General features: G+C 43.6%; 1 protein-coding gene across 1 annotated transcript in view; it reads left to right on the forward strand.

Moving 5' to 3' along the window:
- Positions 1 to 8,790: 8,790 nt before the first annotated feature.
- ASH1L (ASH1 like histone lysine methyltransferase) overlaps positions 8,791 to 17,295 on the forward strand; it is a 63,123-nt gene continuing 54,618 nt past the window's right edge. Inside the window, exons 1-2 of the mRNA XM_075261469.1 lie at positions 8,791 to 8,908; positions 11,180 to 11,565. Coding sequence (XP_075117570.1) covers positions 11,233 to 11,565 — 333 coding nt within the window. The 5' untranslated portion in view covers positions 8,791 to 8,908; positions 11,180 to 11,232. The remainder of the gene's footprint in view (positions 8,909 to 11,179; positions 11,566 to 17,295) is intronic.

Consider the following 17,295-nt stretch of genomic DNA (forward strand, 5'->3'; position numbering starts at 1 on the left):
GGTAAATGATCCCGTATCCTGGGGTAATTCCTGTACAGTTACTCCATCCTGAGGTAAATGATCCCGTATCCTGAGGTAATTCCTGTAGTTACTCCATCCTGAGGTAAATGATCCCGTATCCTGAGGTAATTCCTGTAGTTACTCCATCCTGAGGTAAATGATCCCGTATCCTGAGGTAATTCCTGTACAGTTACTATGTCCTGAGGTAAATTATCCCGTATCCTGAGGTAATTCCTGTACAGTCACTATGTCCTGAGGTAAATGATCCCGTATCCTGGGGTAATTCCTGTACAGTTACTATGTCCTGGGGTAAATGATCCCGTATCCTGAGGTAATTCCTGTAGTTACTATGTCCTGAGGTAAATGATCCCGTATCTTGAGGTAATTCCTGTACAGTTACTATGTCCTGAGGTAAATGATCCCGTATCCTGAGGTAATTCCTGTACAGTTACTATGTCCTGGGGTAAATGATCCCGTATGCTGAGGTAATTCCTGTACAGTTACTATGTCCTGAGGTAAATGATCCCGTATCCCGAGGTAATTCCTGTACAGTTACTATGTCCTGAGGTAAATGATCCCGTATCCTGAGGTAATTCCTGTAGTTACTCCGTCCTGAGGTAAATGATCCCGTATCCCGAGGTAATTCCTGTAGTTACTATGTCCTGAGGTAAATGATCCCGTATCCTGAGGTAATTCCTGTACAGTTACTATGTCCTGAGGTAAATGATCCCGTATCCTGAGGTAATTCCTGTAGTTACTATGTCCTGAGGTAAATGATCCCGTATCCTGAGGTAATTCCTGTACAGTTACTATGTCCTGAGGTAAATGATCCCGTATCCTGAGGTAATTCCTGTACAGTTACTATGTCCTGAGGTAAATGATCCCGTATCCTGAGGTAATTCCTGTACAGTTACTATGTCCTGAGGTAAATGATCCCGTATCCTGAGGTAATTCCTGTACAGTTACTCCGTCCTGAGGTAAATGATCCCGTATCCCGAGGTAATTCCTGTACAGTTACTATGTCCTGAGGTAAATGATCCCGTATCCTGAGGTAATTCCTGTAGTTACTATGTCCTGAGGTAAATGATCCCGTATCCTGAGGTAATTCCTGTACAGTTACTATGTCCTGAGGTAAATGATCCCGTATCCTGAGGTAATTCCTGTACAGTCACTATGTCCTGAGGTAAATGATCCCGTATCCTGAGGTAATTCCTGTACAGTTACTATGTCCTGAGGTAAATGATCCCGTATCCTGAGGTAATTCCTGTACAGTTACTATGTCCTGAGGTAAATGATCCCGTATCCTGAGGTAATTCCTGTACAGTTACTATGTCCTGGGGTAAATGATCCCTTATCCTGAGGTAATTCCTGTACAGTTACTCCGTCCTGAGGTAAATGATCCCGTATCCTGAGGTAATTCCTGTAGTTACTATGTCCTGAGGTAAATGATCCCGTATCCTGAGGTAATTCCTGTACAGTTACTATGTCCTGAGGTAAATGATCCCGTAGCCTGAGGTAATTCCTGTACAGTTACTATGTCCTGAGGTAAATGATCCCGTATCCTGAGGTAATTCCTGTACAGTTACTATGTCCTGAGGTAAATGATCCCGTATCCTGAGGTAATTCCTGTAGTTACTATGTCCTGAGGTAAATGATCCCGTATCCTGAGGTAATTCCTGTACAGTTACTATGTCCTGAGGTAAATGATCCCGTATCCTGAGGTAATTCCTGTACAGTTACTATGTCCTGGGGTAAATGATCCCGTATCCTGAGGTAATTCCTGTAGTTACTATGTCCTGAGGTAAATGATCCCGTATCCTGAGGTAATTCCTGTAGTTACTATGTCCTGAGGTAAATGATCCCGTATCCTGAGGTAATTCCTGTACAGTTACTATGTCCTGAGGTAAATGATCCCATATCCTGAGGTAATTCCTGTACAGTTACTATGTCCTGGGGTAAATGATCCCGTATCCTGAGGTAATTCCTGTACAGTTACTATGTCCTGAGGTAAATGATCCCGTATCCTGAGGTAATTCCTGTACAGTTACTATGTCCTGAGGTAAATGATCCCGTATCCTGAGGTAATTCCTGTACAGTTACTATGTCCTGAGGTAAATGATCCCGTATCCTGAGGTAATTCCTGTACAGTTACTATGTCCTGAGGTAAATGATCCCGTATCCTGAGGTAATTCCTGTACAGTTACTATGTCCTGAGGTAAATGATCCCGTATCCTGAGGTAATTCCTGTACAGTTACTCCATCCTGAGGTAAATGATCCCGTATCCTGAGGTAATTCCTGTACAGTTACTATGTCCTGAGGTAAATGATCCCGTATCCTGAGGTAATTCCTGTAGTTACTATGTCCTGAGGTAAATGATCCTGTATCCTGAGGTAATTCCTGTAGTTACTATGTCCTGAGGTAAATTATCCCGTATCCTGAGGTAATTCCTGTACAGTTACTATGTCCTGAGGTAAATGATCCCGTATCCTGAGGTAATTCCTGTACAGTCACTATGTCCTGAGGTAAATGATCCCGTATCCTGAGGTAATTCCTGTACAGTCACTATGTCCTGAGGTAAATGATCCCGTATCCTGAGGTAATTCCTGTAGTTACTATGTCCTGAGGTAAATGATCCCGTATCCTGAGGTAATTCCTGTACAGTTACTCCGTCCTGAGGTAAATGATCCCGTATCCTGAGGTAATTCCTGTACAGTTACTATGTCCTGAGGTAAATGATCCCGTATCCTGAGGTAATTCCTGTACAGTTACTATGTCCTGAGGTAAATGATCCCGTATCCTGAGGTAATTCCTGTACAGTCACTATGTCCTGAGGTAAATGATCCCGTATCCTGAGGTAATTCCTGTACAGTCACTATGTCCTGAGGTAATTCCTGTACAGTCACTATGTCCTGAGGTAAATGATCCCGTATCCTGAGGTAATTCCTCTAGTTACTATGTCCTGAGGTAAATGATCCCGTATCCTGAGGTAATTCCTGTACAGTTACTATGTCCTGGGGTAAATGATCCCGTATCCTGGGGTAATTCCTGTACAGTTACTCCATCCTGAGGTAAATGATCCCGTATCCTGAGGTAATTCCTGTAGTTACTCCATCCTGAGGTAAATGATCCCGTATCCTGAGGTAATTCCTGTAGTTACTCCATCCTGAGGTAAATGATCCCGTATCCTGAGGTAATTCCTGTACAGTTACTATGTCCTGAGGTAAATTATCCCGTATCCTGAGGTAATTCCTGTACAGTCACTATGTCCTGAGGTAAATGATCCCGTATCCTGGGGTAATTCCTGTACAGTTACTATGTCCTGGGGTAAATGATCCCGTATCCTGAGGTAATTCCTGTAGTTACTATGTCCTGAGGTAAATGATCCCGTATCCTGAGGTAATTCCTGTACAGTTACTATGTCCTGAGGTAAATGATCCCGTATCCTGAGGTAATTCCTGTACAGTTACTATGTCCTGGGGTAAATGATCCCGTATGCTGAGGTAATTCCTGTACAGTTACTATGTCCTGAGGTAAATGATCCCGTATCCCGAGGTAATTCCTGTACAGTTACTATGTCCTGAGGTAAATGATCCCGTATCCTGAGGTAATTCCTGTAGTTACTCCGTCCTGAGGTAAATGATCCCGTATCCCGAGGTAATTCCTGTAGTTACTATGTCCTGAGGTAAATGATCCCGTATCCTGAGGTAATTCCTGTACAGTTACTATGTCCTGAGGTAAATGATCCCGTATCCTGAGGTAATTCCTGTAGTTACTATGTCCTGAGGTAAATGATCCCGTATCCTGAGGTAATTCCTGTACAGTTACTATGTCCTGAGGTAAATGATCCCGTATCCTGAGGTAATTCCTGTACAGTTACTATGTCCTGAGGTAAATGATCCCGTATCCTGAGGTAATTCCTGTACAGTTACTATGTCCTGAGGTAAATGATCCCGTATCCTGAGGTAATTCCTGTACAGTTACTCCGTCCTGAGGTAAATGATCCCGTATCCCGAGGTAATTCCTGTACAGTTACTATGTCCTGAGGTAAATGATCCCGTATCCTGAGGTAATTCCTGTAGTTACTATGTCCTGAGGTAAATGATCCCGTATCCTGAGGTAATTCCTGTACAGTTACTATGTCCTGAGGTAAATGATCCCGTATCCTGAGGTAATTCCTGTACAGTCACTATGTCCTGAGGTAAATGATCCCGTATCCTGAGGTAATTCCTGTACAGTTACTATGTCCTGAGGTAAATGATCCCGTATCCTGAGGTAATTCCTGTACAGTTACTATGTCCTGAGGTAAATGATCCCGTATCCTGAGGTAATTCCTGTACAGTTACTATGTCCTGGGGTAAATGATCCCTTATCCTGAGGTAATTCCTGTACAGTTACTATGTCCTGAGGTAAATGATCCCGTATCCTGAGGTAATTCCTGTACAGTTACTCCGTCCTGAGGTAAATGATCCCGTATCCTGAGGTAATTCCTGTAGTTACTATGTCCTGAGGTAAATGATCCCGTATCCTGAGGTAATTCCTGTACAGTTACTATGTCCTGAGGTAAATGATCCCGTAGCCTGAGGTAATTCCTGTACAGTTACTATGTCCTGAGGTAAATGATCCCGTATCCTGAGGTAATTCCTGTACAGTTACTATGTCCTGAGGTAAATGATCCCGTATCCTGAGGTAATTCCTGTAGTTACTATGTCCTGAGGTAAATGATCCCGTATCCTGAGGTAATTCCTGTACAGTTACTATGTCCTGAGGTAAATGATCCCGTATCCTGAGGTAATTCCTGTACAGTTACTATGTCCTGAGGTAAATGATCCCATATCCTGAGGTAATTCCTGTACAGTTACTATGTCCTGGGGTAAATGATCCCGTATCCTGAGGTAATTCCTGTACAGTTACTATGTCCTGAGGTAAATGATCCCGTATCCTGAGGTAATTCCTGTACAGTTACTATGTCCTGAGGTAAATGATCCCGTATCCTGAGGTAATTCCTGTACAGTTACTATGTCCTGAGGTAAATGATCCCGTATCCTGAGGTAATTCCTGTACAGTTACTATGTCCTGAGGTAAATGATCCCGTATCCTGAGGTAATTCCTGTACAGTTACTCCATCCTGAGGTAAATGATCCCGTATCCTGAGGTAATTCCTGTACAGTTACTATGTCCTGAGGTAAATGATCCCGTATCCTGAGGTAATTCCTGTAGTTACTATGTCCTGAGGTAAATGATCCTGTATCCTGAGGTAATTCCTGTAGTTACTATGTCCTGAGGTAAATGATCCCGTATCCTGAGGTAATTCCTGTAGTTACTATGTCCTGAGGTAAATTATCCCGTATCCTGAGGTAATTCCTGTACAGTTACTATGTCCTGAGGTAAATGATCCCGTATCCTGAGGTAATTCCTGTAGTTACTATGTCCTGAGGTAAATGATCCCGTATCCTGAGGTAATTCCTGTACAGTCACTATGTCCTGAGGTAAATGATCCCGTATCCTGAGGTAATTCCTGTACAGTCACTATGTCCTGAGGTAAATGATCCCGTATCCTGAGGTAATTCCTGTAGTTACTATGTCCTGAGGTAAATGATCCCGTATCCTGAGGTAATTCCTGTACAGTTACTCCGTCCTGAGGTAAATGATCCCGTATCCTGAGGTAATTCCTGTACAGTTACTATGTCCTGAGGTAAATGATCCCGTATCCTGAGGTAATTCCTGTACAGTTACTATGTCCTGGGGTAAATGATCCCGTATCCTGAGGTAATTCCTGTACAGTCACTATGTCCTGAGGTAAATGATCCCGTATCCTGAGGTAATTCCTGTAGTTACTATATCCTGAGGTAAATGATCCTGTATCCTGAGGTAATTCCTGTACAGTTACTATGTCCTGAGGTAAATTATCCCGTATCCTGAGGTAATTCCTGTAGTTACTATGTCCTGAGGTAAATGATCCCGTATCCTGAGGTAATTCCTGTACAGTTACTCCGTCCTGAGGTAAATGATCCCGTATCCTGAGGTAATTCCTGTACAGTTACTATGTCCTGAGGTAAATGATCCCGTATCCTGAGGTAATTCCTGTACAGTTACTCCGTCCTGGGGTAAATGATCCCGTATCCTGGGGTAATTCCTGTACAGTTACTATGTCCTGAGGTAAATTATCCCGTCACCTTACAGTAATTTCTCCACCTTTACCCTGTTCAGAAGTAAATAATCCGATATCGTGAAATTCTTCCTGTACATTTATTCCTCCACACTTACCCTTTCCTGAGGTAAAACTTTTCCTTCCCCTAGTTTGGGGTAATTAGTTGCCATTTTACTTGTCCTGAGGTAAATCTTCCTCATTTACCCTTCTATAGGTAACATTTCACATTCCCCTTGTCCTGAGGTGATTCTCAATCCTATATCTTGTTCTGAGGTCATTTCCCCCCAATATCACCCTGTTGTGAGGTCATTTCCCCCCAATATCACCCTGTTGTGAGGTCATTTCCCCCCAATATCACCCTGTTCTGAGGTCATTGCCGCACGGTCACCTGCTCCTCAGACTCATCTGCTCCTGTTCTGTATTTCCCTCCAATTTGTATTACACAGGTCATTTTTCCACTTTTTCCCAGTCCACAAAGGTCCAGCCCCTTTTTTTTTGTAGATTGTGAGCCCCAGTACGTGTTTTGTAGAATGGGAGGAAATCCACACAAACATGGGGAGAACATACAAAATCCTTGCAGATGTTCTTCCTGGCTGGATTTGAACCCAGGACTCCAGTGCTGCAAGGCTACAGAGCTAACCACTGCGGGCGATGTATATAGTGTACGGGGGGGAGGCTGCAGGTGATGTATATAGTGTACGGGTGGAGGCTGCAGGTGATGTATATAGTGTACGGGGGGAGGCTGCAGGTGATGTATACAGTGTACGGGGGGAGGCTGCAGGTGATGTATATAGTGTACGGGGGGAGGCTGCAGGCGATGTATACAGTGTACGGGGGGAGGCTGCAGGCGATGTATATAGTGTACGGGGGGAGGCTGCAGGCGATGTATATAGTGTACGGGGGGAGGCTGCAGGTGATGTATATAGTGTACGGGGGGGAGGCTGCAGGCGATGTATACAGTGTACGGGGGGGAGGCTGCAGGTGGTGTATATAGTGTACGGGGGGAGGCTGCAGGTGATGTATATAGTGTACGGGGGGGAGGCTGCAGGCGATGTGTACGGGGGGAGGCTGCAGGTGATGTATATAGTGTACGGGGGGGAGGCTGCAGGCGATGTATACAGTGTACGGGGGGGAGGCTGCAGGTGGTGTATATAGTGTACGGGGGGAGGCTGCAGGTGATGTATATAGTGTACGGGGGGAGGCTGCAGGCTGTGTACGGGGGGAAGCTGCAGGTGATGTATATAGTGTATGGGGGGTGGCTGCAGGTGATGTATATAGTGTATGGGGGGAGGCTGCAGGTGATGTATATAGTGTACGGGGAGGAGGCTGCAGGTGGTGTATATAGTGTACGGGGGGAGGCTGCAGGTGATGTATATAGTGTACAGGGGGGAGGCTGCAGGTGATGTATATAGTGTACGGGGGGAGGCTGCAGGCTGTGTACGGGGGGAAGCTGCAGGTGATGTATATAGTGTATGGGGGGTGGCTGCAGGTGATGTATATAGTGTATGGGGGGAGGCTGCAGGTGATGTATATAGTGTACGGGGAGGAGGCTGCAGGTGGTGTATATAGTGTACGGGGGGGAGGCTGCAGGCGATGTGTACGGGGGGAAGCTGCAGGTGGTGTATATAGTGTACGGGGGGGAGGCTGCAGGTGATGTGTATATAGTGTACGGGGGGAGGCTGCAGGTGATGTATATAGTGTACGGGGGGAGGCTGCAGGTGATGTGTATATAGTGTACGGGGGGGAGGCTGCAGGTGATGTATATAGTGTACAGGGGGGAGGCTGCAGGTGATGTATATAGTGTACGGGGGGGAGGCTGCAGGTGATGTATATAGTGTACAGGGGGGAGGCTGCAGGTGGTGTATATAGTGTACAGGGGGGAGGCTGCAGGTGGTGTATATAGTGTACGGGGGGAGGCTGCAGGTGATGTATATAGTGTACGGGGGGAGGCTGCAGGTGATGTATATAGTGTACGGGGGGAGGCTGCAGGTGATGTATATAGTGTACGGGGAGGAGGCTGCAGGTGATGTATATAGTGTACGGGGGGAGGCTGCAGGTGATGTATATAGTGTACGGGGAGGAGGCTGCAGGTGATGTATATAGTGTACGGGGAGGAGGCTGCAGGTGATGTATATAGTGTACGGGGGAGGCTGCAGGTGGTGTATATAGTGTACGGGGGGGAGGCTGCAGGTGATGTATATAGTGTACGGGGGGGAGGCTGCAGGTGATGTATACAGTGTACGGGGGGAGGCTGCAGGTGATGTGTATATAGTGTACGGGGGGAGGCTGCAGGTGATGTATATAGTGTACGGGGAGGAGGCTGCAGGCGATGTATATAGTGTACGGGGGGAGGCTGCAGGCGATGTATATAGTGTACGGGGGGGAGGCTGCAGGCGATGTATACAGTGTACGGGGGAGGCTGCAGGTGATGTATATAGTGTACGGGGGGGAGGCTGCAGGCGATGTATACAGTGTACGGGGGAGGCTGCTGCCTAGTATAATCTCTATAGTGTACAGGTGCAGTATGTAGCGTCTGCGCTGTGTCGGCTCCAGTCACTCAGGAGTTAATGGGTGCTGTTCCTGGGAATCCCTCCTTCCCTCCTTGCTCTCCCCTCCCCCCAGTACAGATGCAGGGGCTTGTAGCGGGTTGGGTTTCGGTGAAGTGCCAGCCCTCCTCAGTGTAAACAGAGCCTAGAGGCCAGGACAGCCTAGCAGCAGTAGCAGCAGGGCGCCGGAGAGGTAAACAGCGTGTGGGCCAGGTATAGTGACTGTGTGTATATATGTGCCCCCCTCCCTGCCTGAGGCTGATGCTGGCCTACTATGCAGGCAGAGTCTGGAGGCCGGGCTGCTCGCTCCATGACGTAGCCATGATGTACTGTCCGGAGCTTGTCAGCACCAGGCCTGGGGAAGATGACATCACTGTCGTTCCCATGTGTCTCTTATGATGTACGTCTGTGATGATGTCACTGCCTCAAGCTGTGTGTTTATAATGTAATGATGTCATCACCTCCTCTATGTGTGTACTGATGTGTGTATACATATACTGTTGTGATGTCACACCTCCCTGCCATACAGATACATGTAACAGCTAGCAGTGTGTCTGTATAATGATGTCATTATCTCCTACAATGTATGGAATTATAACATTGTCAAAGACAATGTGTGTGTGTGTATCTGACCACGTGCCCTTCCACTATGTGTGTGTGAAATCTGACCACGTCCCCCCCACTATGTGTGTGTGAAATCTGACCACGTTCCCCCACTGTGTGTATATCTGACCACGTGCCCCCCCCACTGTGTGTGTATATCTGACCACGTGCCCCCCCACTATTTGTGTGTGTGTATATCTGACCACGTGCCCCCACTATGTGTGTGTGTATCTGACCACGTGCCCCCCCTATGTGTGTGTGTATCTGACCACGCGGCCCCCCCCACTATGTGTGTGTGTGTATCTGACCACGTGGCTGTCCCTACTATGTGTGTATGTATATGACGACATGGCCACCCCTACTACATGTGTATATGACAACGTGGCCGCCCCTGCTGTGTATATCTAACAACGTGGCTGCGCTTGCTATGTGCGTGGCTGCCCCTGCTATGTGTGTATGTATATGACGACATGGCCACCCCTACTACATGTGTGTGGCCGTCCCTGCAGTGTGTGTGTCTGATGATGTGGCCGCCCCTGCTATGTGTGTGTACCTAACAATGTGGCTGCTCCTGCTATGTGTGTGTCTGATGGCGTGGCCGGCCCTGCCATGTGTGTAGCAGCCCCTGCTATATTTGTTTGTGTGTGTGTCTGACGACGTAGCTGCCCCTGCTATATATGTGTGTGTCCAACAACGTGGCCACCTCTGCTATGTGTGTTTCTGATGACGTGGCCGCTCCTGCTCTGTATGTGTATCTGGCAATGTGTCTGCTCCTGCTATGAGTGTGTGTGTATCTGATGACGTGGCCTCCATAGGTGTGTGTTTGATGACGTGGCCCCCCTGCTATGTGTGTGTGTATCTGCCGACGTGGCCGCCCTGTGTGTGATGACCTGGCCGCCCCTGCTATGTGTGTGTGATGACGTGGCCGTCCCTGCTGTGTGTGTGTGTGTGATGACGTGGCCGCCCCTGCTATGTTTGTGTGATGACGTGGCTGCCCCTGCTGTGTGTGTGCAAATGGTGACCTGGCCGCCTCTTCTATGTGTGTGTGATGACGTGGCCGTCCCTGCTATGTGTGTGTGGTGACCTGGCCGCCCATGCTATGTGTGTGTGTGGTGACCTGGCAGCCCCTGCTATGTGTGTGTGCGATGACGTGGCCGTCCCTATTGGGTGTGTGGTGACCTGGCCGCCTCTGCTATGTGCGTTTGTGTATGATGATGTGGCCGCCCCCGCTATAGGTGTGTGATGACCTGGCTGTCCCTGCTGTGTGTGTGTGTGATCACGTGGCCACCGCTGCAATAGCCAGTCCCTGCTATAGGTGTGTGTGTGTGGTGACCTGGCCGCCCCTGCTATGTGTGTGTGATGACGTGGCCGCCCCTGCTATGTTTGTGTGTGATGACATGGCCGCCCCTGCTATGTTTGTGTGTGATGACTTGGCCATCCTTGCTGTGTGTCTGATGACGTGGCCGCCCCTGCTATGTGTTTGTGTGATGACGTGGCCGCCCCTGCTATGTGTTTGTGTGATGACGTGGCCGCCCCTGCTATGTGTGTGTGATGACGTTTGCGCCCCCGCTATGTATGTGTTTGATTACGTGGCCAACCCTGCTATGTGTGTGATGACGTGGCCACCCCTGCTATGTATGTATGTGTGTGTGGTGACCTGGCCGCCCCTGCTATGTGTGTGTGTGATGACGTGGCCGCCCCCGCTATGTGTGTGTGGCCCCCTTGCCTGTTATCCCTATAGGATGTCGCTCTAATGCTGTGGTGTTCTGTACCGGTTCTTACTGGACTTTTTGGTACTTGGGGCTAGTGGGTGGCCGTGGACAGGCGTGGTAGATGATGATAGATGTCACCCTGACTCTGCTCCGTTTTCTGTCCTGACAGCGCCGGCCGGTCAATGCCTGCTGCTTGGTGTGGGAAGGCGCAGCGAGCCTGGGATGGACCATAGGAACTCTGCTATGTCAGGAGTGGCTCCCGATTCTGATGGGTCCTTGAAACCTCCCTGTACATCTGGTGGCAAAACAGACTCCAGTCCTGGCACCAAGGAGCAGACCCCCGACACCCCCCCAGGGAGCCAAGCACCCCACTTCTCCGTCACCCAGACAGACTTCTCCGAGGGAAACTTAAAGCTGAAGATTGGTCTCCAGGCCAAAAGGACTAAGAAGCCTCCGAAGAACCTGGAGAACTATGTCTGCCGCCCGGCAATAAAGACCAGTATCAGGCACACGCGGAGGCTGACCGCCCGCAAAAAGATGGATGCCACCAAGCAGGTGAGTACACCGCTATACTATGTAAGGGCGGTATGTTATAGGTGTATGTAAGAATGGTATATTATAGGTGTATGTAAGAGCGGTATATGATAGGTGTATGTAAGAGCGGTATATTATAGGACAGGTATTTGTAAGAGCGGTATATTATAGGACAGGTATATGTAAGAGCGTTATATTATAGGACAGGTATATGTAAGAGCGGTATATTATAGGACAGGTATATGTAAGAGCGGTATATTATAGGTGTATGTAAGAGCGGTATATTATAGGTGTATGTAAGAGCGGTATATTATAGGACAAGTATATGTAAGAGCGGTATATTATAGGACAGGTATTTGTAAGAGCGTTATATTATAGGACAGGTATATGTAAGAGCGGTATATTATAGGACAGGTATATGTAAGAGCGGTATATTATAGGTGTATGTAAGAGCGGTGTATTATAGGACAGGTATTTGTAAGAGCGGTATATTATAGGTGTATGTAAGAGCGGTATAGTATAGGTATATGTAAGAGCGGTATATTATAGGACATGTATTTGTAAGAGCGGTATATTATAGGACAGGTATTTGTAAGAGCGGTATATTATAGGTGTATGTAAGAGCAGTATATTATAGGTGTATGTTAGAGCGGTATATTATAGAAAAGGTATATGTAAGAGCAGTATATTATAGGACAGGTATATGTAAGAGCGGTATATTATAGGTATATGTAAGAGCGGTATAGTATAGGTATATGTAAGAGCGGTATATTATAGGACATGTATTTGTAAGAGCGGTATATTATAGGACAGGTATATGTAAGAGCGGTATATTATAGGACAGGTATATGTAAGAGCGGTATATTATAGGACAGGTATATGTAAGAGCGGTATATTATAGGAGGGTCATTCCGTGTAAAGTGAACCAATGATTTTTCCCTCTATATTAATTCTTTTGAGATTTTGTTATTTGGTAATAGTGTGTCAGAGAATGCAAAATGTGAAGAAGAAAAAAAAAATCTAGAAATTTTTTTGGATTTTTAATTGATTTTCAAAGTTCAGAAAAAGTGCGAATTTCTGTGTTTCCTGCCTTTACATTTCTCCTCATAACTTAGGCTAGAAAAAAGATAGAGAAACAAAATAAACGCCATTCTACTCAGAACTATACAGGCTTTCACCAAATATGTCACAAGAATATCTTTGTTAATATTTTACCCATGTGAACGCAAACGCAAAATTTTAAAACGCATTTCCAAAAAAAAAAAAAACGTTTTATTTAAAAATTTCAAAAAAATGCACATGGGCCTGCTATGCCCTTAGCCACATCTGTACCAAAATTCAAGTTGGGATCGCGATGGGATAATATTTTAAAATATAACTATTAGTGTCATTCCGAAAATCTTGAATTCAGATCTGTTCAGCCTGTGGACAGTGAAGTCCATGAAGTGGTAGAAGGCGGCACAAGATTGGCAATGGATGACATAACTGGTTATGTGACCTGTGAATATGATCGGCGCTGGTGGCTGCTACTGTACTCTCCAAAGATTGTGAAAAGGAAGACATAAAATTGACTTTTTTGCATCCTTCTGGTCCAGCACCATCCTTTGTGTATCCAAGAAAACCAGACATTTTACAAGTCAACAAAAATCAGATATTAACTCAGGTGGAGCCGAACACCATGACAGGCCGGACATACTCTGTGACACAAAAGGAAATGGCCATTGCTAGTAAGCGCTTATGGACAAGATTACATTTCACTCACTAGAAAGGACAAATTGATGATAAAAGGCCAGTAGTTTAAAAATGTCCTATTAATTGTTTGATTGGTTCATATTTTATAGAATGAGGATTTATCTACTGGACTATTTTTCTTAATTAATTACATGTTTAGTGATATAATAAAAAACAATTGTTACATGTAGAAATAGGTGTTATAAATATTGGTTCTTGTACTCTCTTTAACATATAATTAGGATGAGACTATTTAGAAAATCGCACTTGAGGATATGAGCAGCTTTTTTCTTTCGGTTTGTTCAATGCATTCAGGTTGAAAATGCTGAACAAGCTGTGTTCTGATGGTGTATTTATTCTGGCACTTACAGTATTTGTTTTTTATGTTTTTTTAATGTTGCATATAAATGTTGAATTCAGCAAGTTGTAATTTGAAAAGAAAAAAGGAAGAAGCTCACACAAACATTAAAATCAGATGATTCAAGGCTTAAAAAAAAAAATTAAAAAAAATTGATCCCAATTTGGTCCCAAGTTGAAAACCTGTACAAATATAACCAAGAACACAAGTAACACAAATGCATTTTTTCACAATTTTAGAACATACGTTTTTTTTCACAATTGTGCATCAAAATTTTGAATTTGATTTCTCCAAAACAAAATATAAAGAAACATCGTCTTGTGACATATCAAATGAAAGCCGGTACCGCTCTGAGAAAAATGATGCCTCTCCCACCTATTTATCTTAATTCTAGCCCAAGATATGTTAAAAAATGTAAAGCCATACCAGGCCAAAATTCACACTTTTTCAAAACTTTAGAAGTCTATAAAAAAATTAACTGATGAAGAAAAAAATTCAAAACTTTTTATTTGTAATTAACTTAAGTTGTACTTCATAAAAAATAAAAATAAAAAAAATCTAAAGACGTCAGGTAAAAAAAATATTCCTATTTGGATCACTTGATATGGAATGACCCAGGACAGGTATATGTAAGAGCGGTATATTATAGGACAGGTATTTGAAAGAGCGGTATATTATAGGACAGGTATACGTAAGAGCGGTATATTATAGGACAGGTATATGTAAGAGCGGTATATTATAGGACAGGTATTTGTAAGAGCGGTATATTATGGGACAGGTATTTGTAAGAGCGGTATATTATAGGACAGGTATTTGTAAGAGCGGTATATTATAGGACAGGTATTTGTAAGAGGGGTATATTATAGGACAGGTATATGTAAGAGCGGTATATTATAGGTATATGTAAGAGCGGTATATTATAGGTATATGTAAGAGCAGTATATTATAGGTATATGTAAGAGCGGTATAGTATAGGTGTATGTAAGAGCGGTATAGTATAGGTATATATGTAAAAGCGGTATATTATAGGACATGTATTTGTAAGAGCGGTATATTATAGGACAGGTATATGTAAGAGCGGTATATTATAGGTATATGTAAGAGCGGTATATTATAGGACAGGTATTTGTAAGAGCGGTATATTATAGGACAGGTATATGTAAGAGAGGTATATTATAGGACAGGTATTTGTAAGGGGTATATTATAGGACAGGTATATGTAAGAGCGGTATATTATAGGTATATGTAAGAGCGGTATATTATAGGTATATGTAAGAGCGGTATATTATAGGTATATGTAAGAGCGGTATAGTATAGGTGTATGTAAGAGCGGTATAGTATAGGTGTATGTAAAAGCGGTATATTATAGGACATGTATTTGTAAGAGCGGTATATTATATGGAGGAGGAGGCTGCAGTAACATGACACACACGGACCTTCCTAAAGTTACTCTGCCTAGTAATGTCAGCCATTGGGGTTATAACTCCATGGGCCTCACATTAATAGCAGTTAACCCCATCATGTCCCTCCTATTAACCCCTGTGTGCCCCATATAAGGGTTACTGATATGTGAGACCCATGAGGGGACTAATGAAGGACCTTAATGATGAAGCTACCTAATTATTACCTCCATATGTCCCACATATCAGTAACTCTTATGTGAGGCACACAGGGGGTTAATGTGAGAGACATGATGGGGTTAACCGCTATTACTATGAGACCCATGGAGTTACTGAGCTGTAGTACACATGACCAGACTCCTCCCCCCCCCCCCAGGCTTATACTCAAGTCAATAAGTTTTCCCAGTTTTTTTGTGGTAAAATTAGGGGTCTCTGCTTATATTCAGGTCGGCTTATACTCGAGTATATACAGTTGTCTATATTTTAATCGACGTTACAATCTATGTGCCGAATTTCATTCTAATCCGTTCAGCCGTTTTTGCATGATTAAATAACAAACATCCAAACTGTCACATATATAATATTTGTAGGCGTAGGATTGGATATATATACTATAATAATATACCGCTCTTTCATATACCTGTCCTATAATATACCGCTCTTACATATACCTGTCCTATAATATACCGCTCTTACATATACCTGTCCTATGATATACCGCTTACAAATACCTGTCCTATGATATACCGCTCTTACAAATACCTGTCCTATGATATACCGCTCTTACATATACCTGTCCTATAATATACCACTCTTACGTATACCTGTCCTATAATATACCGCTCTTACAAATACCTGTCCTATAATATACCGCTCTTACAAATACCTGTCCTATAATATACCGCTCTTACATATACCTGTCCTATAATATACCGCTCTTACAAATACCTGTCCTATAATATACCGCTCTTACAAATACCTGTCCTATAAAATATACTGCTCTTACAAATATCTGTCCTATAATATACCGCTCTTACATATACCTGTCCTATAATATACCGCTCTTACAAATACCTGTCCTATAATATACCGCTCTTACATATACCTGTCCTATAATATACCCCTCTTACATATACCTGTCCTATAATATACCGCTCTTACATATACCTATAATATACCGCTCTTACATATACCTGTCCTATAATATACCGCTCTTACAAATACCTGTCCTATAATATACCGCTCTTACATATACCTGTCCTATAATATACCCCTCTTACATATACCTGTCCTATCATATACTGCTCTTACATATACCTGTCCTATAATATACCGCTCTTTCATATACCTGTCCTATAATATACCGCTCTTACATATACCTGTCCTATCATATACCACTCTTACATATACCTGTCCTATAATATACCGCTCTTAAATATACCTGTCCTATAATATACAGATCTTACATATACCTGTCCTATAATATAACGCTCTTCCATATACCTGTCCTATAATATACCGCTCTTAAAAATACCTGTCCTATAATATACCCCTCTTACATATACCTGTCCTATCATATACTGCTCTTACATATACCTGTCCTATAATATACCGCTCTTTCATATACCTGTCCTATAATATACCGCTCTTACATATACCTGTCCTATCATATACCGCTCTTACATATACCTGTCCTATAATATACCGCTCTTAAATATACCTGTCCTATAATATACAGATCTTACATATACCTGTCCTATAATATACCGCTCTTACATATACCTGTCCTATAATATACCGCTCTTAAAAATACCTGTCCTATAATATACCGCTCTTACATATACCTGTCCTATAATATACCGCTCTTACATATACCTGTCCTATAATATAACGCGCTTACATATACCTGTCCTATAATATACCGCTCTTACATATACCTGTCCTATAATATACCGCTCTTACATATACCTGTCCTATAATATACCACTCTTACATATGCATATAATAAAATATATATTATATACAGCTCATGCATATACCTGTGCTAATATATACATATTATATAGGTATTATATACCGCGCATACATATATGTACAAGCGATATATTATAGCTGTATATTATGTGGTTTTGTGAGAGCGGTATATTATAGGACAGATATATGTAAGAGCGGTATATTATAGGTATATGTAAGAGCAGTATATTATAGGACAGGTATATGTAAGAGCGGTATATTATAGGTATATGTAAGAGTGGTATATTA

The sequence above is a fragment of the Leptodactylus fuscus genome, unplaced genomic scaffold (genome assembly GCF_031893055.1).
Source record: "Leptodactylus fuscus isolate aLepFus1 unplaced genomic scaffold, aLepFus1.hap2 HAP2_SCAFFOLD_141, whole genome shotgun sequence".
Classification (NCBI taxonomy): Eukaryota; Metazoa; Chordata; class Amphibia; order Anura; family Leptodactylidae; genus Leptodactylus; species Leptodactylus fuscus.